The sequence below is a fragment of the Solea solea genome, chromosome 6 (genome assembly GCF_958295425.1).
Source record: "Solea solea chromosome 6, fSolSol10.1, whole genome shotgun sequence".
Classification (NCBI taxonomy): Eukaryota; Metazoa; Chordata; class Actinopteri; order Pleuronectiformes; family Soleidae; genus Solea; species Solea solea.
In genome coordinates this window covers 4,666,929-4,694,330 of record NC_081139.1, presented here as the reverse complement: position 1 = coordinate 4,694,330, position 27,402 = coordinate 4,666,929, and the positions used below count along the sequence as shown (strand labels likewise).

Here is a 27,402-nt window from a genome sequence, read left to right as displayed (position 1 = left end):
ATCTATAGAGAAATAATTGGCAGCTATTTTTTAATAATCGCTTAGATATTTCAAGGTACAGTGTGTAACATTTAGTAGGGTTTGTTTGTTGGCAGTCATATAATATACGACCCATAAGTATGTTTGTATAGGCTTCAAAATAACATTTCACTAAGTACTTGGGGGACATGGGACAAAAGTCCATCGCAGGGCCAACATATAGAGACAAACAACCGTTCACTCACACCTATAAGCCTCTGCATGTTTTTATTTAGACTGTGGAGGTACGTGCACACTGTAAAAAATGTCTGTAGTTTTTACAGTGAAAAACTGTCAAACCATGACAGAAAAAGGTCGTAAACTTAAAAAGAGTTTATTACAGTTTTTGTAACAGTGAAAAACCGTAAATATAGATAGTTGCTGAAACAGTAATTTTGTATATTTCTTCCTGTGAAAATTACATGAATCCACTGTTAAATAATTGCACTGTGGTAATTACGGAAATATCCCAAACTGTATCTTTTGCGGGGTTTTTTTTTGTAAAAAATAAATTTTCTTACTCTTAAACTTATTAAACCATTGTGTTAATTACGTAAAAATACCATAATATTATAAGAGCCAAAACTTCTGGCAACCACAGCTGCCAGTTTTTACCGCAAAAACAAGGTTGTTAAATAAAGTAGTATTTTATGTTAATAAATGCTGTTTTATTTCATGGAGAAATCCTTTACTTATACAGTATTTTCACATTAAATATATGGCAAAACATTGTTACTTTCAATTAAAAACAATGTTATTTATATGGTAGAATATGGAAAAACCTCCAATCCTTACCGTAAAATCAACAGTACCTTTTACCGTAATGTAAGAAAAAGTTCTACCGTATTTATTACGGTAGAATTCTGGCAACCACAGCTGCCAGTTTTTTACTGTAAAAATAACAGGGTTTTTTTTTTTACAGTGCACATACAGGCCTAGACCGGAACCAGCAATCTGAAGCCAGTCTCACCAGTAGATGTCATTTATTCACGAGTCATAAGTCAACTTTTTTTAAATACAAAACGTTTAATGCTTTCTAGCTTCTATAAATGTAGATGTTTGCTGCATAGAAGTAATTTGGGCCTTTGGAAAATTGTGGTAGACAAAAAACACACTAGATTTGTCAATAGTCAGTCCATTTGGCTTGCATATAGAGTAGTTGTGGTTGATTTTCCATATTGCATCTCCATATACTGCTTCTCCCAGACTATAACCAACGGCTCACTCACACTCCACAGTTGACTTTCCAGTGGCATTCCACCAAGCACAGCTGCTCGGGTTATTCCAGTCACTCTAAACTGAATCAGTTGACTGTTTGAAATAATCTATAGACACAACATGGATTTCACAAGTGAGGTTTACCCTACATTCTGAAAAAGCATGGCTTTAACTGTCTTACATAATCTGACTGGATTTGATTGGCTTCTCTCTGTCTGGAGAAGCGACTAGTTTTCAATTAAAGCCTCAAAAACAATGCCACTTCTAAAATAACTCATGTGATGGAAGCATCTTGATCAGCTTCATGCAGCGTGGCTGTAAAGCATGCAAGTGGGCTCCATCCCTGAATTATTTTTGGGTTGCAGCCTGAAGGCATTAGCGTTGGAAGCATGTTTGCTCTGTTTTTCGCCTGCTGACGGGCTTCTACACAAATATTTATCAGGTCACCAATTACTGTACACAGTGAGCTCAGGCATATACACTCATAAACCCACTGTGTCTCCGTTGAGAAGGCTGTGCATATACATTCCCGTAGATGTGTTTACTGTTTGTAGTAAGTGCAGCTCCATTTTTACCTCCAAACAGATGTCGTCCACCAATCACAGTCACATGTGAAAAGGCCACGTTTCCCAAGGTTTTTCTACTGTATATCGCTGAAAGGATGTTTGTGCATTCCTTTTTAAAAGAGCCAATTCAAAGAAGGACCTTTGTCATCAAGTCAAGAAGTTACAGCTACCATCGAATCTGCAGTCAGTGAAACTGCTTTATCTTTCATTTATTTTAAAGCTACATTTGTGGACCTAAAATAAAAATGGTCATTTACCACATACTTCTCTCACAGATTTAGACTTTTTGAAAAAAAATAGGACAGATCTGAATCTGCAAGAACAAGAAATGCTGAAAATAAACTTTCCCTCCATTACATCTGGCATTAACTGTGTTTGGGGTGATAGGATTACAATTCTTGATCACATGAATGTTCAGGTCTAGATTTATGGCCTTTTTTTTTTAGCTCACGGCAAAAATACACTAAATCTAGAATTATAGTCCTACCTTAAACAAGACAGAGCACCGGGGAGAGTGTAAAACTCTGCCAAGTCCACTCACTTTTCACTTTTCATATCTGTATCACCACGGGAAATCCTTTCTTCGTTGGAGGTTAACCTCCATCTTCAGATCATTTTATCCAAAATCATTCTTTACTTTTTTTTCACTTCTGCTGCTCATTGGGAGACAAATGCTGGCAAGAACCACGACCTTTCACAGGTGCATTACACTGAGGTGTTTGTCATAGATAGCCTGTGCTTTTCACTGTACACTAAATGGGGTGGGAAAAGTTTGGAAACGTCAATCAAACACAGGCCCCATCATTTATTCTTCTGTTTGCTAACCTCCCAAGACCATGCTGTTTTAAACCTAGCAATAATAATAATGCCTCTAAGGTTATTTTCTCAGGGTCTTCCATAGGCATTGTGGTCCTTGTGACTCATTAAGTCACTTTGACTTGTTAAGTTAATGGATTTAACCTTTAAGTGTTATCATCCTCCTCTGTTGTCTGGTTTTATTGTTGTAGCCTCTCTCTCCGGTCTCGGCCTTCAGCATGGCCGCTCCGGCGACCGGACAGCAATGGAATCTTCTGTTCTGGACGCCGAACAATGAGTTCCATTCAACATAGCTACCGCTACTTGAAGTAGTGTGAGCTCTTTGGAGGAGGGTTTCAGATTCAGGGGTTTCCCACAGACTTAACCCACCACAAGCAACTCAAGCTACTGTCCAGGAATGTGTTCCCAAACCCCAAGTATGCCTCAGTTTCATCCCCGCCAAAGCAACTTCTTATTTCCATATAATTGTGCACAAGAGACACTCATGAGAGTAAAGACTTAAGCAGTTTATTTTACAGTATTACACAGTTGTTAATGTCGTGTGGAGGGAGAGAAGCTATACTCCACCTTTACCTGTGCATCTAATCAAAAGAAAGATCAATTTTTCATGCCTGCAAAAGGCGAGGAGAGGAGAGGAGAGGAGAGTGCTGGACCTTCCTTCATTAACAGACCCCTGCATGCTGTTGAATTGATGTTAAGGTCAGTCCATAAAGCACACTGCCTCAGCATTGAGCTAACAGTGGCATCATTATGGTGTTATTAGTGCAGTGGGGGAGGCTATGGGAGTAATTTACAGGTGTGTTAAACATGGCGGCTGTTGTAGGAGGAAAGAAAAAGAGCTGACGTGGTGGTGGTCAGACCATTTTTGTCATTCACCAGTAAGTGAAGGTTCATGAACAGTCGACAGTTTTTCTTTGCACCCCTTATACTGTGTGCGTTTTAAAACTATCTTTTATATATTGTTGCTCTTGCATATTCATTTTCACTAAAGCTGTTGAAGTGCTCGTGTTCTAAAATGTAAAAGTTCAACGATAAAGCAGCGAGAAACCACTTAACCACTGTTACTTTCCACAACTGTTGAGCAGGTGTGAACGACACAGTAGCCGCGAATAGCATGTCATTTACATGCAAATTCATCTGCGAAGCAGAAATATCACAGAGTGCATCTGGCTCGGGCTCACGCCTCATCACTACTGTGTGAAGTTACTAATTGAGTGTGAGACAGTAATGGTAATTTAACAGTAATTTACAATCTCAAAGTTTCCTCTGCTGACTTCCTGCTGCTTTATCTGAACTCATTTACAGGTCATAGAGTAGTGTATGTTAATGTTATAGTGTGTGTTGACCTTTCAGTCAGTTAACACAGGCCCAGTAGGGATTTGAATTGGTTCTGCTCACACTGTGCTGCCTTTATGAATAAATGAATAAAGGAGGTGGGAGTACCTGGTGCAGTAGAGCTGTACAGTAATTATGAAGGCTTGTTTCACTTTAACAGACCCAGGGCAGAGTATGTAATGTTGATTATGAGTCTATTTCTGAAGCGGAAATCCTCATATGTTGGTTTTTTTTTTTTGATTCCCTGAAGTGGTCTCCATTTCCCAGCTTCTCCCAGCTCCACAACAGTCACGGGGGGAATTCCGACCATTTTCAGTGCTGAGTCCAAATGTACTCCCCAAAATTACAACTCATTTCTGAAGGTTTATGGTTACAGTGTGCTTTGTTACAGGGAATATGGGAATTTCATTCATCTCGCATGGATAAACTGTTTGGACAACTTAAGCGGGACCATGAACACAGTCTGCCTGTGTCTCACTGCTGGCTTTTATTGTTCTACATGCCAACAGAGATGGGAAATGTGTCTCAGTGTCTGTGCTGAACATATGTCCTCACTTTCACAGATGCTATATTATGAAGGATTTGAGAATATTTTGGGCTGCTGACCTTTTTCTGTACCTAAGAAAGAAGAAGAAGAAGAAGAAGGAAACATGTAGGAAGGTATACAGACAGACAGACAGACAGACAGAGAGACATACAGATACAGACAGAGCAAAACTCAGACTTTTTAACAGACCAATGAGCTGCAATGAGAAGAGCACTGACAGACAGGTAATGAGTGTGGTTACACACCTCGAGACCTTAATTGGTTTGAATGAGCAGGCTGGAGAGGCTCTTCCATCAGCCTGTGGATGAGCAAAATGTCAGGTGACAAGCCGGGGGAGTGAACTAATTGGGTCTCTCCTCCAGACATGACTCCTGTCTTTACTCGCGTTGCCGAGACAAACCCGAAGCGTCATTGTTCATGTCTCTCAGCGCTCGATTAGGAAATGTGCTTACATTTAGAGTCCGGACTCGACCCACCTCTCCTGTGGTAACAAATGTCACTTTTTTTCTTCTTGTATGAACGTTAAAAATATGTCTACATTAAGTAGGGAATGCAAAGCTGTCTGCAAAGCACTTGATGCTAAAAATGCACTGCTGAAATATGCCGAATGGGCAAAACACTGAAAGAAGTTCAAGTGGCTATTGAAATGTGGTGAGTGAAAAATATTGGAATGTGCGATTTAATTATTGGTGTCAAAGTAAGTGCTAGTGCAAAGAAGGTGACATTGTTTTCACTTAAAGGAAAACAATGTGCTTGATGTTGTGGATCTAAGTGGACGTATAATATAATGTACTTATTTGCAGATTGACTAATTGCACAGCGAGGAAATACAATGTTAAAGCTTATCAGGAAATAACTACCGCGGGGGATTTTAAATCAAGTGAGCCGACGTCTCACTTGATTTAAAATCCGTGAACATTGTCCTCAGGAGTTAACGGTCTCAATTGCTAGATTCAGTTCTTCTCCAACAATAGCACATGATCAGTTTCATAGATTATGTTCCCATTTAACACACACACGGTGTAGTGGTTAGAAAGAAGTCCTGCGCCTTTCTGCATGCAGTTTGCATGCTCTCCCCTTGTGAGCGTGGCTTTTCTCAGGCTTCCTCCCACAGTCCAAAAACATGCAATATGGGGATTAGGTAAATTGGAAACTCTAAATTGACCGTAGGTGTGATTGTGAGAGTGGGTGGTTTTTCGTCTATGTGTGTGTCCCTGTGATGGACTGGCGACCTGTCCAGGGTGTGACCCCGCCTGTCGCCCTATGTCAGCTGAGATTGGATGATAAAGCGGGAGAGGATGGATGGTGTGTTCCATGCATTTAGAGGAAAACAGCAGACAACGTAACAGCTGGTATTGTCCAATTTGTGCCTGGTTGCAGGTTTCACGCGTGACGTTGTGTTTGGCCAAAACACGAAGGCTTCAAAACACCAGTTCAGATTCTCATGAGTGACGTCAGTACAGATAACAATGTCCGTCTGATACAATCATTTCACACCTTTGTTAACAACACTTTTGTGTTAACAACACTTTTGACATGTAATTCTCCAACTGTGTCACAAATATTTAGCTCCCATAAAGAAGGCGTAAACCGCTGAAATGCTGTTGCTGTAAATCTTTATAGTATGGGATCAATACTGAGTCAATACTAAGTATCGTATCGACTCATCCCTTGTCACTATCAGTTGCCACTTGGAGACATCCTGAACACATTCTTTATGGCTAACAATATAGTGTGGCATGCACTGAAATTAAGTTATATTGAAATTAAATAATGTAGTGAACGGTTAAAGCAGGCGTATCAAACTCATTTTAGTTCAGGGGCCACATACAGCACAATTGGATCTCAAGTGGGCCGGACCAGTAAAATAATAGCATAATAACCTATAAACAAGAAGAACTCCAAATTATTTTCCTTTGTTCTACATTCAGTGAAGTATCTTTTTGCAAAACATGACATTTCTTGAGAAAAACAATTGCAATTTCAACAATATTATGCCTAATTTTACCATGTACAGATCACAGTGGATCTATAAAGGCACAAACGTTTAGTCACAAGTGAAAAATTCAGTATTTAATGTTACGATTAGATTCTCATTCATAATAAATTCATCCTGTGGCCGGATTGGACCCTCTGGTGGGCCAGTTCTGGCCCCGCGGGCTGTACGTTTGACACCCCTGGGTTAAAGCATTCAAATTCTAATCTTATATATTTGGATGTTGCCGTGTGAATACAGTATTTCTGCACATTATTTTTATTTATTTGGTCCTTGCAGAGACGGTAAAGAAACTTCTCTCCGGGGAAAAAGAAACACATTGACGTGGTGTGAGATACTTAAGTAGTGTCTTAAGTAGTGCAGCGTCTCGTTGTCGTGCAGTGGGCAGATATCGAAGGATTACACCAAGACCGTCTCAGTCCTTACATATGTCTCTGTGTCACTGTCGGGCATTAGCTCTATCACTCTCTCTGCTTTAGCTCGTCTGATTACACAGCTGGAGAGGGAAGGTCCTGATTCAGGAAGGACTGTAATCCAGCAAGTGTATCAGAGTATTTGCTGGAATGTCCCGTCTGGGGGTTGGGGGCGGTTGTGGGGTATTAGACCAGCGGGAGGTGGACAAAACCCGTATTTAATTATAAGGATTGTATGTAGGGGATATACAGTATATGAGGATGGGAGGGCGTGGACTGATCCCCGTGATAATCTGTGTCCCATTTCTCATCTGGAATCCTCAAGAGAATTACGCTGATTCTATCCAAACAGCACGAGGGTTAAGAGTGAAACAGAGCACAAAACTACGAGGACGCAAGGCCAGATATGGATTTTTCCTTCTTGTTGAGGGCTGAGAAGGTGCTGCGGCCCAGCTGTATACCATGGGAACTGCATGGAGCGGAGACCAATGGAGGTATAGTACAGCGATATATTACTCCTCGTGCCAGGGTCACAAATACAGCAGCGACCGGCTGCTGTCCACCTCTGACTTCTGTGAAGTGTCACACAACTGCAGTGCAGTAACTTTTGATTTATGGGGCTGTGTTTCTGCAGCCTTGTAATGAGATGTGCACATGCCGTGCGATCACTCTTACCGTACGATCAGCAGAATGTGGACATCTGACACCAAAGGCCGTCCTCGGCTGTGTGTGTGTGTGTGTGTGTGTGTGTGTGTTTGCCATACGCATGTGTTAGGATGACACATTGCAAGTTAATTAAGGACCAGCATGATGAAACAGAAAGAGTGTGAATCATTGTGTGGTGCTACTCAGTAGACACAATAAATGAGCAGCAGGTTTCTGGAGTGATATTGCAGTTGATGCCACAGCTGGTAGTTAAACAGCTGTATCAATAATTTTAATTATCTCGGCTCTATTGACCTGTTCTAATGAGTTTGTTGAAACTCTCTTTAAATGTGGTGTTTTTGGTGGCATCTGTTGTGCTTGGACCGTCTCCTGACATTGTGAAGCACTAAATTAGCCTCTTCAGCTCGAGTCCTGCAGACACGAGAGCAGCCAAGCGCCTGTGACAGTTCTAGGCCAGGATCAGGTACGGAGATGAAAGATGGTTAATTTAAGAAAGGCCAACCTCCCACTGACTGTGTTATGTCAGTGCACCTGCGTGTTGGAGAGAACTCACTCGGGCAGCTCAAGAACCAGTTTTAGTTTTTAATTGCACGTACATCTACAGATTATTGATATCATTCTACAGTAAAACCAGAGCAGATGCTTCAGGATGCTTCTTTTTTATATCCTGAGCTAATATTGTGGTGCACATCTCCATCAATGGTCATGTTTTTCTTCGGTAAGATTATCTTGACACATGTTGTCTTATAATGCATTTTTTTTGGCGTGTGTGAAATGACATGCTCTTCTCCCTGAAGGCACCTTCTTTTTGGGTATGGATATTTTCTATAAATATTTATGGGACTGGTCTTTGTATGATGCTACATGGCCTACTTGCATAACAAGACTAGATAGTGTGTGTGCACATGTTTACATTTGTTACCTCTATAGGACCTTGTCTGGCATAAACACTGTAGTCCTCATGTAGTGCTTTCAGACAGACATGGCTCTGGTTCTGGTTCTGGTTCTGGTTCTGGCTCCGGCTCCGTTCAGTAGTCTCAGAACCTTGGTGCTTTCTGGTGAATCAGCCCACTTTCACACCAGTTTTAAGAGGAACCAAAGTGGTAGGACTCCACATTACTCAGGCTGAAGTAAACACAACACCGGCACTTTTCTCCGTACTTCCTCTACTTCCCGCTCGTCTTCACAACCCAGAATATGACGCACTCACTGATGATGTCACCGTTCGCGAGTAAGAACCAACTTTTCAGGTTCTGGACCTATTTCTTTGTGTGTGTGTGTAAAAATAGGCAAAAGTAATATCTCAAAACTGCTAATGAACAAGATGTATTTAAAAAGTCCTGGATGTAATGTGCGATCTCTGTGGTTTACTTTTGAGAGTTTCCGTTAGCCGCTCAGCCCACTTTCGCAGTTTAATGAGAGTTGCGAGTTGTGGAGACTAAATAGGATGTACAAAGTGTTCTGACCTTTAATACCTCCCATCTTTCATAGTGGGGGTATTAATCGTGGCTTCCTCTGCACCCCGTTCTCATCACTCACGCTGCATTATGCACAGACTCTAATTTCTCTGACGTTCTTTAATGTTTTGTTTTGGGAGAGGATTAAAGTTTAAGCCCAAGGTTGCCGGCAGCAACTGTTACCAAGGAACCCTGGCGGCTGCAATGCCAAGGAGCAACAATGGATGATTGAATGTTTGTACTTCAGTCAGTGCAAGGAAAGAAAAGTTAAGTGTTGAGTCAAAATAACAATAAGATATTCAAACTTTGTGTTGACTGAAAGTGAAGCTGCTCTGCAGAATCATAAATACCTCGAGTCATTTTTATTTTATTAGTGGTGCATTAATGTGTACGTCACGACTTTCAGTGTGTAGGATTTAGTGCAATGGTGAAGATGCAGACTGCAAACATGTACTAGTGGTACATTAAGGTTTCATAAAAACACAGAAGACCCCTTTTAGAGGTTTGGTTTAGAAACGTAACAGTGTCATACACATATAAAAGGATAAATTACTAATTTTAAGGCAATAAATACATCATTGTTTGGTTTGGATGGGTATACAAGACAGACAACACAATTTTGAATATGATATTAAATTCCTACCAATAGATCTCTTATAGTGAATCTACCTTTAATGATGCAGCTAATAAACATTTTAAAGACTCAATAGAAATATCCAAATATACCGTATTAATTAGACAATGCAATAAATTGTCAACAAGTTCACATTTACACAGACAAAATATTCACAAAGTTATACGAACATATGGAGAATAGTAAGAGAAATCTTGGACTCAGTGTTTCTAAAATCTTGGCTGCGACCCAGTTTGGAGCAGATTTTCAAACTTTGCCTTTGGGTGGTTTCAGACCGATGAGATCATTATTAACTGTAGCTGCAAATGTTTTATTGATGATGGTTTTGATTGATTCTTTTCTCAAATACGTGGCGTTTTGATGCCCTAAACTTTTCATCTTTTATTTTGATCCCTCTCTTTGTGTCTGTGCATGAATGGGAGCGTTATAAAAAAAAAATGTCTTTAACTTTTCAAGCTTGACATGCTTGTAAAAGACGGTTAGATTGTTTTTCATTGTTTCTTTCGAGGCCGAGTTGAACTGAATCAGTCGGTAGCCACAATGTCACCATAGCCATTGGTTTAACTGCAGTAACTCCAAAATATGACTGGCATAAAAAAAATAGCAACCCATAAAATGACATTCCAAATTCAAGTTAGACTTTTTCCTTGAAGCAGTTGAGACACATTTTCCTGCGTGTGAATTTTAAAGTAATCTGCGTCACACAAGAGTAAGTCTACTTTCCCCCAGACAAATCTCTCACAGTAACTTTTATGGTAAATTGATCCTAGGTGTTGAAATGTAAGCTCCTTTGGCACTTTGGAGTGAAAACAGGTTTTTTTTCTTTCTTGTGTGATGTTGTCCAGATGCTCTGGAGTGTCTTGGGATGTGTGCCTAAAAAAAAATATATATATAATTATGGTGTTAAAAGAAAACAAAACGGTGCCTCAAGAATCTATGCTGAATGTTTATTAATGAACTTGATAACCCTGTGGAGGGAGAAGGAGTCGTCAGTCGGTCCCTTGAGAGGACGTTCCCTCAGGGAGACGCGGTTCAGTTTTTCCTCATTTGAAGGATGAAAATCTTGCTGATACTCTGCAGAATTCTGTTGAGTGAAAGCTGATTTGTTGGAAACAAACTGGCATGTTTATAGTGGTGGCATTTAAAGGTTTGCATTTAGCTTTGTATTACTAGAATAGGGCTATAGTATCTTTGAAAAATTGTGCTTTTGTCTTCATAATTTTCTTCGATGGCGGACACTGTTTACATTCTGGGAATGAGGTTCCGTCCCCCCTGGGTCTAAAAAGTGCGGAATTAGCGTTGCAGTTTCAAGCCTCGGACCAAGTGTCACTGGTGGGCACGTAGCACAAAAGTCTTCCTTTAAAGTAAAATTCCTGCTATCATAATTTCACTATATTATGTTAAAGAGTTCCTAACTTAATTGCACTCTGACCTGCAGGGCGGTGAGTGTGTATCTCACAGTCTCTCCGCTCCTGTCACTGCGTTTTACTCTCTTGGGCAGAAGCCTCAGCAGATTGAACGAACGCTGATCAGTGACGCAGAACCAGCGAGGGGGAGATGGTGGAGGGACATTAAAGACGAAGGAGAAACTGTGACTTACACACACACACACACAGAGCGAGAGAGCGAGAGAATATCTATCACTGTGGGAGTTACAGCACAGAGACAGGAGAGGAATCTTAATCATCATGAGAAAGAAAGTCCTAAGAGAGAAATAACTAGATGAGTTGAGGGATTTGGGGGTTTTAAAACTTGGAGAAGAGCTTGATTGATGCAGGAGGAGAGGGCAGCGAGCGAGACGAGAGGCTGACGGCGTACGGGGTGAATAAAAAGAGTGTCTGCTTTCGCTCTCAGCTGTTTCAACTGCCATAATTAATGAGGCGACATCAATGACAAGCACGGTATCACACGAAAGGTCAGGTGGAGGAACCTCTCGGACTGTTGCTTATTTGACCTACATCTTATCAGTAATTATTCTCGCAACACGTCGTCGACGATGTAAAGAGGTCTGTCTGTAAATGAGCCTGTGAAATACAAGAGAGTGATAATTAAGCTGCACAGTAGCAGATACAGATCATATCCTCCAGGTTAAACGTGTGCCGTCTTCCTTACTGTACATGTGGACATCGAAGTCTCACATTAGATTATTTCATGTTTTCTTTACATTTCCATGTCCAACAAGTTGAGGTCAGTCTCACGTGATATTGCTTGGTCTTTCTCCTGAATGGTTATTACGGGAATTTCACTCGCACTGTTGCAGGAAGCGGTAAAATCAGCGTCTTTGTCACCAGAGAGGAGAGAGTTGGAAAAACGCCTGTGCATAGTTTGCATTTTTTGGCCTGTTTTTGGACATTGAAGACAAAGACTCAATAACAAATGTTATTGTAGATTTGTGATCAGTTCAAATTTCAACTTTAACACGCAAAATATGTTGTTTGCGTACAACTGCAGTGGTTTTCTGAATAAAACTTTTTTGTTTTTCTTCACTTTAAATCGTCAATGCACTATTTAACATGCAGTAAATTGTAAATAACTGCCAGATACTGGACGTTATTCTGGAAAATTGGCAAAAGTTGCACTTACGCACACATTTTTAGTCCCTTTTATGGTTAAAATAAGCAAAAAAAATCATTTTGGACATTTTGACCCTCACAGCACATTTTTCAACACATCAACCAGCAGCCATAAAACTTAAACAATAAAACATATAAGACAAAGACCCTCCACACACATTCTTCTGTTCTTATTAGTTATCGTATTAAGTGTTAATTATAAGGGACTAAATCACAATAGCTGCCATTAACTACCTTATATACCGGACATTTGGCTTGCTTGGTAAAACTTTTCATTAGCATTTCCGCTGCCACCCCACTGAGTCCGCTACAGGCTGGAGCACCGACAGAGTGGATTGTGAGATTTTCAGTGTGGATGCTCTGCTTCACTGGAACTCATCTCTTTGCCACGCTCTGCTACAGTATAGGAGAGGAGTAAATGGTCCGCTCTCTTCTCCAGACTGGGCCCACGCTGAGACATTAGTCATTCTGAGTGGTGCATACTGCTTAGCGAAAAGTTGATAGAGTTTCCTATAGAACAGTGGGAATTGCAAGAGGAAGCCAATGACCTTGGCGGCTTTAGCATCCGCAGTAACTCTGGCTGTGAGTGGAAGTCATGACATGGAGAGCTTACTAGCTTACTCGGCCATTTTTCATTTACTGAATTTTTTTTTTTTTCCTTATTACTGTAAAACTTGCCAATAAAATGGGTAATTCATCACCTCGGGGGAGTGATGCAATTCTGTGCGATGCACTGCATTTCCTGCTCCAAGAATAATTGAATGCATTTACTATCTGTATTCCTCACCCTCACACCCCCCTCCTGTTTTTTAAGATGATTATGTAATTCATGTGCCAAATGAGTAACAACCGGTGGGATTGGATTGGACTTCTCTTGTCCTCCTTCACGTCCAATAATTCCAATATATCACACAGCAGGTTGTGTACACTACAGTAAGACACGCACATCAGATTATTGAAATAATATGAGAAAACATACACGCAATCATATTTGAACCAGGTTGTGGTGGCAGCAGGTTGAACAGATGATTCAGGATGAGCCTTTCTTCAGGAACACTTACCCGCTCCAAGCACCTCTGGGATTCTGAAGTGTTTCGAAGACAGATAAGGGTGTAAAACCTCTCACTACACATTCAGAGTCTAACTTTAACATCTGGATCATGTATGACCTGCCTTAATTGGCTTCTGTTAATGGGAAACCAAGATCCCTAAGTCCTTGAAGAGCATTTTTCTGGCCTCAGATGTAGAGGTGTTAACGCTCATCCTAGCTGCTAAGCATGTGCAAATGACACTGTGTCCCACTGTGTCATTAGATCATCTGTAATAGGTTTTTTTTTGTAACCTGGTGTCATTATCCTCTGATACTTCTCTGCCATTGTTTAAGAGCTTTTGTCAGAGTAATAATAGGCTCAGAAACTAGAGTTACATAAATGCAGGAAATCAGACATACACAGAATAAAAAATCTTAGTTATGGACATTTTCCATTATATGGTATTAGCACGACTCGGCTCGTCTCGACTCTACTTATATGTGACGTTGACAGACTGCCGGCCACTGATCGGTCAGAGTCATGAGAGCGACATCCGACACGAGAATCCAAACGAACAATCAGTTAAAAAAGACTTGAAACTCCATAATCTCCAACATTTAGCAAGGACATTTCTAAAATCTCAATATTTAACAGAGGAGTCTGGTGTGTTTAGTCACAGCACTGCCCAAAGCCGGGGACCATGAGCCCAATCACAACCCGAAACGCTGTATTTTGTTCAGTGACTGCGCTCCGGTCATGCAGGAAGAACTGAACTAATCTTTTAAATGAACTGATTCTAATGATTCAGTTACGCTGAAAACAACTGCTTTACGCGTCACTAGTTTGTGTGTGTGTGTGTGTGTGTGTGTCACGTATAAAACAAGGTTCCGTGCAGCCGTGCTATGACGACCCCGTCCATGTTGATGTCCATGGGACTATGAGGTGATGGACGTGCCTGATACCAAACCAAGTAGAGTCAAGCTGAGCGGAGCCGAGTCGTGCTATAGTGGAATATGCCATCAGATAAACACAAAAAGCAAATTCTCAAGTATACACAGACTGAATCAGACTTTTGTGATTTCTTTACCTCCAGTGGTCTAACAACACAAGCTGGAAGACTGTGTGTGACACATCTGTTGGTAACTGCATTTTATCGTGAATGCATTTTTGATCACAGACTCCCAGAGTCTGCATGTCTGCCAGTTTCTGGATCATTAAAGCAGGGGAAATGTATTTTGAGTAATAGCTCTCAACTTGCTTGGTTCCAAGATAACAGAACAGCACTTGTGGCTCTTTTTATATCATACTCGATGCCAGGAACACAGCAGTTTTGGGTTGTTGCTACTAGCCCCTGTAATAAGACGGTAGATACAAACCTCAGCAGCGTCTTATCAAGTAAATAAGATATGTTACCGTCTTGGTTTGAATGTTAAGTTTTCGAGCTCCGATATAAATGTTGGCTTTAACTGCTGCATGGAGTTCTTGTACATTTCAGGTGATATTCAGTTCTGTTTGAAAACAGTGTGTTGGCTGCGCGGAGGAGCTGACAGTGCAGGTTCCTGCGTGGGTGATTCCCATCCTTCCATTAGTAGCTGGCTCATATTGAACCGGGGAGCGAACTTGTCTCAGTTCTATTATTCACAGCTTTACCCAGCGTCACTCTTGGTCACCACTGCAAACTGTGTCAGCTTTTATACTGAAGCATCACTAAGAGAAAATCTGTGACGCTCTGAATCAAATGAGATAGATGGATAGATGGATAGATGGATAGATGGATAGACAGATAGACAGACAGACAGATTCAGTTCCCAGGTCTGAAGGAGGAAGAGGTCAGCAAACATGTCACATTGTATAACATTCACTTATACACATATACAATATTCAATAGCTCAGTGATGACGACTGCTGCCATCATCTCAGCAACAATGGGAAAGGCCTTTGCATTCGGAGAGCCAGAGAATTTTTTTTTATTCCTTGTACCGGTAGTTGTATTTGTGCTGGATTTCTTCCAGGCAGATTAATCTTCACTCTAAATCCACACTCATCTAGCTTTCCAGGTCCAGCAAAGCCTCTTGGTCACTGCAGGGCAGAGGACGCTCCGCAGTGACCAGCTGAGTCCCAAAGAATCCATCACATGAGCCATAAACTCTGTGTCTGTATAAACTGAGAGAGAGACCGATAGGGATTTGTGTGTGTAAATGAGTGTGTTCTGTATACAGTGTATGTTTATAGTTACATTTGTCTACTGAGAATTCAGCAGCAGCTTTTAAATATAGAGATACTTTTTATTTTTACTACTTTTTCAGTACATTTGTTTCCCTTTTAGTCTGGATTAATATTAGTCTCAATTTCTTATGTCCACACTGTACTGCAGTGTTTTTTTGTTTTGTTTTTTTGTTTACTGTGTTTCAATCCATGTAGTATTGTGAAAAGAAAAGTATCTCATCAATTCCCAGTAGTACCAATTCTCTACGGGCAAAATACAACAGCTGTGTTTTTTTTCTCTACTGAATCCCGTCAGACACTGGTTAATCGAACTGAAACTTGAGGTTGTGAACCTATGACTGCAGCTAATCCTCTGGAGTTATAGAAATATTTACTATCCAGGGCCAAAATGGGTTTTGACTGCTCCTTCATTTACAGTCGTACATCTGTTTCATTTTTGTATCCATAAGGTAGCCAACGTGACGGATTAATCACCATAGACGTATTACTTTAAGCTCCAGACTTCCAATTTGGCAGGTCAGCCGCCACGCGGTGATTCTGCTTTAGCTCAGCTCCTACCAGTCACAAAGGAGCGATGCGTAACTACATCATACCACAGTGACTCCAGGGTTAGGCATCATATCATAAACCTGTTTTCCTGGCGGTATTGATATGAATAATCAGTGTAGGTGGTTTGTTCTCTCCTGAGCCTGTCGGCTGTTTTAGTGTCAGTACAACAACATAGCTCAGTTTAATCACAGGGTTGGGCACCACAGTGGTGATATTATTTTTTGAGTAGGTGTGGCGTGTGATACTGAATTCAAAGGACACTCATCCAAATGTGCCCCTGTCTACTAAATTTTTTTTTATTGTTATTTTTTTTTTTAAAGCAGTTGAAAAACTATAAACCGTCTTATCAGTGTTGAAGGATTTTTCAGGAGTATAGACTCTCCATCCTTTACAACATATGGTTGTTAACCCTAAGTGCTCATGCAGCACGGATCTGTGTAATTTGCTGTGGGAATAATACACAACTCCTTATATGGACATCCTGGGGTTGTGTGTTTATAGGTCACATATTCAGGCTTTAAAAAATGTGTCTTATGTGTTGTTGAGTCAAAGTTATGATTCCTTTTATATCGCATTTTTAGTAGTGATATAAAGTAGTAATAATTGTGCAGAAGTCACAAAATAGAGCGTTTTTTCTTTTCTTTTTGTTCATAAAAACAAACCACAGGAACTTTGAACTGTGACGTATTTCTCAAATTTCACAAATTCAATCTGATTTTAAACATTTTGAGTACTTTTTGCTCAGGTGTGTTTATATAATTGGTGAAAATTCTTCTTTTTTTCATCTGATTGCTTTGGTTGTGCTGATATAAGAAACTATATATTACACATTCTTATGTTTAAACATAATAATGGAAAAAAGCAGCCATAATGCTCCGAGTTAAGGGTTAATAACCTCCATAAATATGCACTTCCCAACATTTCTGTTCTACTACGCTTCAAAAAAGGTTGTATATACAATTGATTAGCCACAGCATTGCCAATAATTTGCCACAATGGCCTAAAACACCAATGGCGAAAAGTCGTAGTTCACCCGTAATGAACAGGAGCAGGATCATTAGTGCATTTCAGCTCATACTCAGGTTTTCTACATGTTGCTATTTAAAATTCTTTATTTCATGTTTTGCCACAGATTTTATAGAAGCGATAGAAAACTGAGCTGGCTGAGCAACATCAGCCCTAACACCGGTAACCCTGGATACTCATCTTCCACAGGCAGTTTCTACTCATCGATGTAATAGATGTGTCCCTGAAGGGTGTTATTGTGCATGTTTCCTCAGGGCAGGCTTCTGTTGTGGTCGTAACGGCGGCACACGGACAGCATCTAGAAGCTATGGATCACAGCAGCCTTGGAGCAGCAGCCCTTTTTCCAGGCCTAATGTTCTGTGCGCGTGAGGAGTATTAATTCACTGTGTCATGTGTCGTTATGAGCGCAGATTAATAGACAGCATGTTTTCAGCTCCAGACAAAGAACAACATTAGATGAATTACATTTTTTTTTTTGTTTGGGTGCATGTTTGGATTTGACAGCTCGACCTTCGATATATATAGCTTTTACTTTCACATTCAATCTGTCCCAGAGGAAATATCTGTCTGTTGCCTTTCTTATGGTGTGGAGTGTGTTGAATACTGAATCAGATTCAACCCATAGTATTTCACTGCAGTTGTTAAATAATGATTATTTGGCATTACAACTAGTCTATACAGAGCCGTTGCAACATTTCTGGTGCAATTTCTAAATTTCATATCTCGCTCCATTAATGAGATGTTGAATAAAGGTTTATTTTAACTCAATCCCTATTTTCTGTTTCAAAAATTGATATTAATTACTATTAAAGGGAATTATTAATCATGTTTGTCAGTGGATATACACTCTGTGGTGATGTGTAATTAGTTCAACAGAATTCTGAATGCTGGGATTTAAACAAGCTCCATGTGTTTGTGCCTGATAATAAGAGGAGGGGCCTGTGAGCGCTGGGGTCATGGATGATCAGTGTCCTTTGTGAAATGCTCCGACACTTAATATCTTGATTAAACTCAACATCATTGCCTTATGTTAACCAGGCGACGTTTCCATGGCTCAGTCTGCATGGTGCCAAAGGTTAAAAACCCAAATAGGATTCACATCATTTAGCTTTCCTAATGTATTCACTGTCTGCCCTGCAGCGAAATTCCATTCATGAACATTTATTCAGGATAAAAAAAAAAAAACCTCGAGATGAGTCATCTCAATCGCAAGGGAGTCCAACATACTTACAAATATGCAGCACAAATACAAAAAAAACTGAATTAATCATAAAAAATGAATCATAATTACAACAAACAAATGACAAACAATTACAAACAAAAAAGGACAAGTTACATACGATAAGAATGATCAATATATACTGTATATGAAACAAGTAATTGGTTTTAAGATGAATATCTTGACCAAACTCATTTCCATTGTCTTATGTATGTTTTCTGGACTCGGTCTTTTGCCAAAGGTTAGAAACCTGGTTCACATCATTTAGTTTTCTTAATTAGTTTCTTGCCTTTCCTGCTGTGAAATTCCAAAATATTTCAAATTCTTCTCATATTATGTCTTGTGTCAATTTAAATGCATGAGGGATAATAATAATATCAATTTGAACAGTATGGTTATTGCTTGCCAATGGGGGATCATTACAGAGCGCCACACAACATAGTAAAACTCTAAAAGGGCTTCATGTTTTAGAATACATTACCTTCACTTTGTTCTAAAACAAAACTTTTTATTTTTAATCTTCTTTCTCTTTGCTATGTGAATAAAATAAGCAATTAACACAACAAATCCCCTCATTATCCATTGCTAAGGCTTTTGAATTTTAATCTCCACCACAACCCTCATCAACACTATCATGCATCAACTCTCCTTCTTCTGAACAAAGACCCACAAACATTTAGGTTTTTGAGAACATCGGGAAACAATACCGTGACCTTTAGTTCTGTAAGAACAGCCAATCTTTCACACACACACACACACACACACACAGTGAATGGCCTGGTAATTATAGCATGTGATGCCCATAGAGGTCATTTTACATCACTGTGCTGTTACAGGAGCACGACAGCGTTCTTCACTGTACAGGAACGACTCCATCTCCTGCTGAAACCGACTCACTGCCACCTCTCGTCTGCAGCCCTGAGCTGACTGTTCAGCTCGGAGGAGAAATTTAATATCAGATGAACAGTTTCTCTGACTCCGTATACTCCAGCTGAAGTTTTTTCTCTCAGCATATTCTTATTAATAACTAGTGGGAGTTTTCCCCTGTCACCCTGTCAGGGCTTTTGTTGTTTCCATTTGCACGGAATCTATCTATAAATGCAAAGGGAAGTGTGTCTGTCTGTGTAAAACAGTGTGTCAGTGTATTTGACGTCATACTATAGATCCGATGCATTTTAATGGCAGGCATGAGAGGCCGTACAAAGCCTGTCAATGATGTTAATACCAGGTTTGGACGAGGGCGATTGCTTGTTATGTGTAGGAACGGAACAAAGGCAGTAAAAGCATTATTGTTTGTTTGTTGTGTGGTTTCACTGCGTATTGGTCGGTGCACCTGTTTGAAAAACCCACATTTGATACTGCCATTCACCAAAGGTATAGTCTACATTTTACCGTGTCACAATCAGGAGGGCAGACACACAGGTGTGTGGAAAATAACAATAATAATAATAATCCTAATAAACCTTTTCTGTTCATATTGGCCTGTGATGCATTGTGACCTCATATAACCCTAGTTTTTGTTGGGAAGAAAAAGTGCCCACATGAGTGACAGATTTGATAAGTGAGAGGATTTTTAAAGACATTTTAACCCTTTAACCACAGAGCGTATCGCAGACGACACATTTGCGCAAATGCACTTTGCATGACCGCGATTTAGTTTCAATTTGTCTGCCTGTTTTGGACATTGACACAAAAACACGAACAATTGTTATTTTAAATGTGTCTTATAGTGTTCAAATCTCAAATTTAACATGCAAAATGTTAAATGTTAAAAAACTCACATGTTTGTGAGTTTTGTTTTTTTTAATAGACTATTTTAACATGCAGTAAATTGTAAATAACTGCCAGCTATTGAACGTTATTGTTGGAAAACTGGGCAAAAGCAGTTACTCACAGGACATTGTATGTCTTTTATGGTTAAAATAAGCAGAAAAATAAAGTCCAGACTGACGTTTTGAGGCCTAAGGTGTTACAGGGTTAAACTCTGAAAACCGTTGTGGTGTTGGTCGGCATCGCAATCCTCATACTTGTTTGTGTGCTCCCGTGCTGCCTGCTCTACCCTGTCAATTCAATAACCTTTCACAGCAGCGGTTTTCCCTAGAAACACAAAAGACACAATCACAATCAAAACAAGGCTGAGGTCAACTGAACCAATGAAAAGCTCAGACAATCACAATATGGTGATTAAATGTTTAGATTTTAAGGAGAAAAAAACACGCAATGATTCAGAGGAATATATTCTCTATAACCCCAGTTCAGTTCCCTTTGGAGCGACACTGTGGCACTTTTTGGCACCTATATGTTGGGTGACAATGGTAAGGAGGGGGGGGAATGCACCATCCTTTAAATAGTCAGTGCATTATGACAAAGAGCCACATGGCAGAAGGAAAGGAGAAAAACCTGAGCTGAACTTCACCGGTACAGCCCGGTGAAAACAGCGCTCGTGTTTAAATACCAGCTCTCTGAATCGAGGGAGCGATTCTTTTCGATTTAAATTGATAGAGAGCCGTCACCTCCGCCTAACGTGTTCCCACATTAGCAGCCGCATCCTCTCTGTGTCTCTGGTTCATTATCGTCAGTGCTAAGTAAGGCAGAGGGGGCCGAGCGCAAGCCCGCCTGCTGTCCAATCTCCATATTAAAGACTGAGGAAAAGGTCAGCTAAACAACACCTCAACAGTTATCGATAGGTCAGGGGGGGGGGGGTGTTCACGGATTCACAGAAATACCTTGCAAAAATGAGGCTGTAAATGGACAGAAGTGTGAGGTCCTTGAAGGCAGCTGTCGTCGTGGATGACGATTGCTCGGGAACATGTCAGAGAAGGACCCCGTTTAGGTTTTGTATTTGCACACACACACGCAATCTCACTTGAAATCTGACATTTATAGCCTCAGCAGGACTACTTTCCTTCTTTTAAGTTTTCCAATCGATAGCGGGACGTGATGTGCTCTCAGAGGGGAAATCATTTCCATTCCAATGCAGACGTGTACGGCAAGAAATGTTTGCCGTCTCCAATCATCGCTCACTTCTCATTGCAACTGATGCTTAACACGTCGCGGTGAACCCTTTTCTTGTCTGAGGGAATAACTTAGTTAAAGTGAGAGGAAATGATAATCACACAAACCTCAGTCACTGAAGCTGAAAAGCCCTTAATCATTATAGCTGAATGTATGTATAAAAGGTAAATGGAGAGATTAAAGAAAGATGTGTGAAACTTAAAACAGATTGAAAGTATTAGGAATTCTTATTAGGAAGTTCTCCAGGTGTTTTAATGTCATGAAATGTGCATGCATCGCTCCTAATGCAGCCCGTGTGCTGTTATTGCTTTGAAATGCCGCTCACAACTGCGGCGATTTGTGAGCGAGGTTCACATTTGCCATCTGTCTGAAAGGCTCAGAGGTGTGTGTGTGTGTGTGTGTGTGTGTGGAATTGTCGATCATGTCAGAACGAATTAGCGGATTTAACAGGCCTGCTCAGGCTCTCCGCTTATTATTATCGCCGCTACATGTTTCAACGGCTGTGAAAGTTTTTTGATGACAGCGCGACATTTTGATTTAAGTGACTGTGAAATTGCATTCATTGTTCATTTTCTGTCCCCCCTCCCCCCCACAGATCCATCAGTACATCACAGACACAAGACAGTGGTGACAGACATGTGCTACCCGACAGAGATATCTAGCCTGATGGACTTTGGCACTCCAGATTGCTCACTAGGCAAAGGTACGTCGTCGCTTGAAAATGTAAAGTGTTGTCTCGGTGACAGGAGGACGTGTGCACCGTGATTTATCCTGGCACTTAAATGGCACAGAGCTGTTTGCCTGACAGCCGAAGTTAACTGGGGAGAAAAGGGCTGAGCAGGTTAAGAGTGTGAGCTATCAGCTCTTGGCCGTGAGGGCTTTAGCGATTTTTGCTGAAGGCTCGGATTTATTGCAGCTAAATAACACGTTTTGTCACTATAAAGCACGGAGGTGCTGGCAAAAAAGACTGAGACCCATGTCTCACACGACAAAACCCTAACTCTTTGCAGATTTGGGTTGAAATTTCAGTCAAGTTTATTCCGCTAATGTGCAGTTATTGCATCGCAGCGAGGCCTCTGTACTGTCATCAGTCTGAGAAGTAAAGTGTGAAACTGGCCAGCCTGTAATTTTACACATCACAAAAGATATCGATCATGTATTGAGCGCATGTGTATTATAAGCCTTGACTCCGTTTCTTTCTCTCAAACCCTGCCGTAAATACCGAGCCAGACGGGCTGCAGCACAATTGTAATGCCGGCCTTTTCATCCAGTCAAGAGCTGGCAAGAGCATGTTCAGAGACTATTAGACTGGTCTGATGTTATTTCCAACAACAATGGCCAGTGACAGTCATGACCTCAGTCAATCATTCTTCTTTTTTCCCCCCAGTAACTGTTGCAGCTTTCACTCTCTCGCCCTCCTTGCCTTCTTTTTTCCACCTCGTCCTCCTCATCTCTCTCAAGGCTGCCTAACATTTTAATGCTGCTCTGTCCCCGGCTCTCTATCAATGCTCCCCAGCACTGATAATGCAGACTGACAGGTCAACCATGTGCAGCTGAGAGAGGAGAGAGAGGAGAGAGAGAGAAATGCAGCAGCCGAGTGTGCGAGCAAAGCAAATGAATGACATCGCAATCCAGTGAGCTAAGACGAGAAGAATAAGGACCCTGAGGAGTGAATCATCTCAGACTTTAAGAAATTTTAAATAAGTAGCTTCAGCGTGGCCTTGGAATTATTAAAGAACTTATTTGTATAAAATATTCAGACAGGATCTGATTTGTAAAACTGTCTCATGAGATGCTAATCGTAACGTCCACTATAGAAGCGTTTGTTTCAGGTACAATCAAATAGTAGGAGGGGCCTGTCGGTGTAGTCCTTGAGCTGTCAGCGTGTGATTGACAGGGCCATTGCTTCATGTGACAGTATCTAGATAGAGTGCAACTGATCTTTGAGCGGTGCTAAAACGCTGGACGTTGGCCTTTGACGAGCAGGACAAACGTCAGGCCTGCTCTGAGACGCTGTCCTGTCTTTAAATGCAAAACAGGTTTATCTGAAATCTCAACGCTTGTCTTTAGTATGCTGCCTGTGATACTCGGCTGCTCCTGCACTACACATTCTATTATAAGTTTGTTTCCAGCCAAGCTCTGCAGACTGAATTAATTAGGTTTTATCTTCTTTTTTTTTCTCTACTCAAACCACCTGCTTGTACCTCCCTCAGGGTTCCAGGCCTAAAGAGCCCTGAGCGCTAAACTGGATCAGCCTTAACTGTATTTACTCTGTAACTTTGTTTGAGCACAAACAAGTCTCCATCCAAGTATGACATGCTGTTGTGTCGGGGACCAGGCGGGAAAAGCTATCAGTGGCAGAACGTGGGGAAATTCAACATGATGATCTAGTTGCGCTGTGATCGGGGCAATTAGCTCTTTTAATTCATAATTGATATTCCTGCCAGGGAATGAGTGAACTTCCAAAGGCAAAAAGGAGTGCACTGTTGTCATGCACAGACGCCCGTCCTCTGCTCGCTCTCGGCCATCAGGTGGAGTGAGAGCTCCACCGTCTCACCTGAGTCACTCACCTGAGGCCTGAGGTGCAGTTTGTGCTCCCCTCCCCCTTCGCTGCTACACTCTACAGGGAAAGAAGGAAAGATGAAAAGCAACAGGTAGTGTGCAGGGGGTGAAAGCTGTCCTAGCTGTTTCTGGGCGTGTCACTAAACAGGTATATTGAAAGCAAGGGCGGGGGGGGGGGGGGGGGCAGGATAAGGAGAAAAAAAGAGCAGGAAATGTAGCTGAATGGCTCTTGGGAAGCAACTTCCTAGTAACCTGTCTGGGTGGAGCCTCGGCTGGGAGCGGCTGGTCGTGACTGAGCATTGTGCACTGTGTTGGTTTGAATGGTATGTGCACTGGCCTGTACATATGTGAGTGTGTGTCTCCCTGCGATTCTTTTTCACCTGCTATGAGAACCTATAACACAGTTGACAGTGGAGCCGAGTGGAGCCTGTGCCAAGGAGGCCATGAGGTCTGAGAAGGAGGACGGGACCAAAGCTAGTGAGTGACACAGAGACAGACAGACAGACAGAGAGAGAGACAGTAGAAAAGAAGGAGACGAGGAGAGGAGAGGGAGGTTGTTTGTGTGTGTGTGTGTGAGTCACGGTCAGTGGAGTGTGAGTGGGTTCAAGTTGACATACGTAAGTGCTTGTGTGTGTGTGTGTGTGTGTGTGAGATTATTACCCATGTTGATTGTCAAAGAGGAATTTGAGAACCACAACTTGAACCTCCCCACGTCTGTCATGGAAAACAACCTGTGGTACACACACCGTACATGCGTGACATACATTTACCTCCACAGCTGTACTTCAGTGTGAGTTTCAGGTGCTTTTACTTTAAATAATATTACGCTGTTTTTGTACTGCGATAGTAACAATCGATTCAGCTCACTCCGCTGCATTTATTTGACAGCTTTTGCTCGTATCACAGATTAAGAATTTTACTCAGTTCGCAGGATTATTGCATGGACATCTAACAACGTCAGAATTAGCCAAACCTTGATTAGATGCTCAACATGTTAAGATGTTTTATAGTATTGTTATTAATAGTGATAATATCCAATGTATGTTCTACTGTGGTCATTTATGTTTTTAATTGATTATTATTTAAACTATCAGTTAATATTCCAAATAATTTGTTCCTGTCCAGATCGATAATCAATTTACTTTCACTGTAACTACATAAGTGTTTATTTTATCCGGGTTTATATGTTGTGTAAGAGTCATTTTATACAATTTTGCAGATTTATTTAAAAATCAGTTGTATACACCAGACTAAGAACTAAATACTGACCTAAATATTTCATTTCTATACATGGATGACATGGTAATCTGTTAATCTACTGTGCGTATTACATATTAATGGAGTGATATTCTGTAATGTAGCGTACAGTATCACAGCCTGTGAAAAAACCCACAGAGGAACAATGAAATCTCCACGAGGGATCTTGTGTCTGAGTTCAAGTGGGAATAGAAATATTTCCCAGTGGCTGATGATGCAGTGTTGTTTTTGAAGAGGGTAAATAGAGGCTCTGTCTTTAAATGATTCTTTCATGAAACGTTTGAACAGGATATCCAGATTTTTTTTAACAGATTGAGATATGTCTGATCTCGCTACTGTTGCCTCTGTGGTTCATGGAAGATAAGAGTGTGACACTGTCGCCATCAGGGAGACAATATCTGACACATCTTCATATAAAGAAAGTCTTTTTTTTAAAACTTTTATATTCATTATTTGTGTGAATTGCACACAGCAACTACTCCACAAAGAGCATCGTCTCCACCCGCTCTTATTCTCCTTAATAATAAGAATAATTGCTGTATTTTAAATGATTTAAACTCCTCAGTGTGGCTTTTTAAGTTTCTTACATACCATAAGTTTAAGCTTCAGCAGCAGCTTAACCTAAAAGAACCAGCAGGAATTATTCTGTCATGTTTGGGGACATGGGGGGACAGGAGGGATCTCTGGATCTCGCTGTTTCAGACCGATGTCATATGGAAAAATAAAAAGGAAACAACACTTCTGATTACACATAGACACTGAGGCTCAGTTCCAGAATATGCCCAAATACATTTATAGCCTTGCATTACTAAAACAAGGGAGGTGTCAGTGTTTACAGGAATACATTTGAAAAAATGAAATGTGTCATATAGCATATTAACAAATATTATATGTAGAATTATTCACAATAATCTGAAAGGTTATTATGGAATTATTGATACCATACTTTTAAATGTATGGCTGAAAACAAGGGAAGTTACTAGGTCACAAAAACACTTGAACACAGTCAAATTTTACGTTTCCTATCTAGCTGTTTTATACCATGTTAAGCTATGCATAGTAATGCATTTACCATAAAATGTGAGCGCATGATCAAACTTCACCTCTTCCCAAAATGTCAAACTATTCCTTCAAACTACGTTTTAAATATAACAAATGACACTGAAACTGATCCACTATTCCAGTCAGGACTGCTTGATGACACGACACAAGGATCCTCGCGTGTGTGTGATCGTCGTCAGTGGCTGATAATGAAAGCCCAGATAGTCGGTGCTCGGAACAAAGTCACCTTATTATTGTCACCTTTGCCGACATAAATCAAAGGCCTCTCTGTTTCCCGGCTGGAGCATCTGTGTCTACCGGGGTTAATTTGCCTAATCATGTAAATAAACTAAACGCGCGGACAGTGAATGATAGTGGTTGTTGAGTGACAGTAAAAAGTCTAAAAATTGCCTCGTCCACGTTCTCGCTGCCTGTGCCAGTGCCACAGTGCTTGGCACTTTGCCCAATCAACACATTATCAAACGTGTGAATCAATTACAGCTCTCTGTTCTTGGCCTCCTCGCTCTGACCTCACTTGTAAGGTAAACCTACAGGCAATTAATTAATGGAAGCTGGTCACAACAGATACAAGGATAAAAGAAATACTTTCACACGCGCCAAGAATGAAATGCACACATGTACAGGACATCAGATGTTTGTCGAGTGTTTGTCTTTGTCTCGCTGACCGTGATGAATCACCACCCGAGAGGCGGCGACATGCATTATTTAAGTCAATATGTATTGTGCAGCGGCAGGGTAATACCCCGAGTGTGAAATGGATCTGACCCCTACACGTTGAGGCCTTTCGCGATGCAGACGGTGCCTTGTTTGGAGTCGCGCACACTGTGTGAAGACATCAGGAATAGAGCAGCTTTTTAAGCCTATTACAGTACAAGGCTCGTCACCGCTTCTGGAGAGCGGAAACACGTCAAATTTTAAATCTTTTGCAGCCCACGCGACTCTTTACAACCTCTGGTTCCCTTTATTGCACAGGCTCCCACTGTGACTTGAGCACAGATTAACAATAAAGATGCTAAACATAGTCCTGCCAATGATTTCAAAAAGCCCCTAAAAAACCCTCTGCAAGCCACCCACAACACGTGACCTCCACCTGATTCGGGATGCGGCAAAAAGCCACTGACAGCATGAATGTGTTTATTTGTGAATCCTCCTCAGTCTGATTCCACTTTTGTCTTTTTGTCAGATTGAAGTTTGATGCCATCCTTTCATAAATCAG

At 40.9% G+C, this 27,402-nt stretch overlaps 1 protein-coding gene across 4 annotated transcripts in view; it reads left to right on the top strand.

Moving 5' to 3' along the window:
• The window catches only part of kaznb (kazrin, periplakin interacting protein b), a 92,218-nt gene that overhangs the window by 48,704 nt on the left and 16,112 nt on the right, over positions 1–27,402 (top strand). For 3 of the 4 annotated variants that reach the window (XM_058632121.1, XM_058632124.1, XM_058632122.1), the window contains exon 5: positions 21,901–22,008. In XM_058632121.1, coding sequence (XP_058488104.1) covers positions 21,901–22,008 — 108 coding nt within the window. Of the gene's footprint in view, positions 1–21,900; positions 22,009–24,131; positions 24,345–27,402 lie in introns of those variants that run through there. The other variant, XM_058632125.1, reaches the window with a different exon arrangement.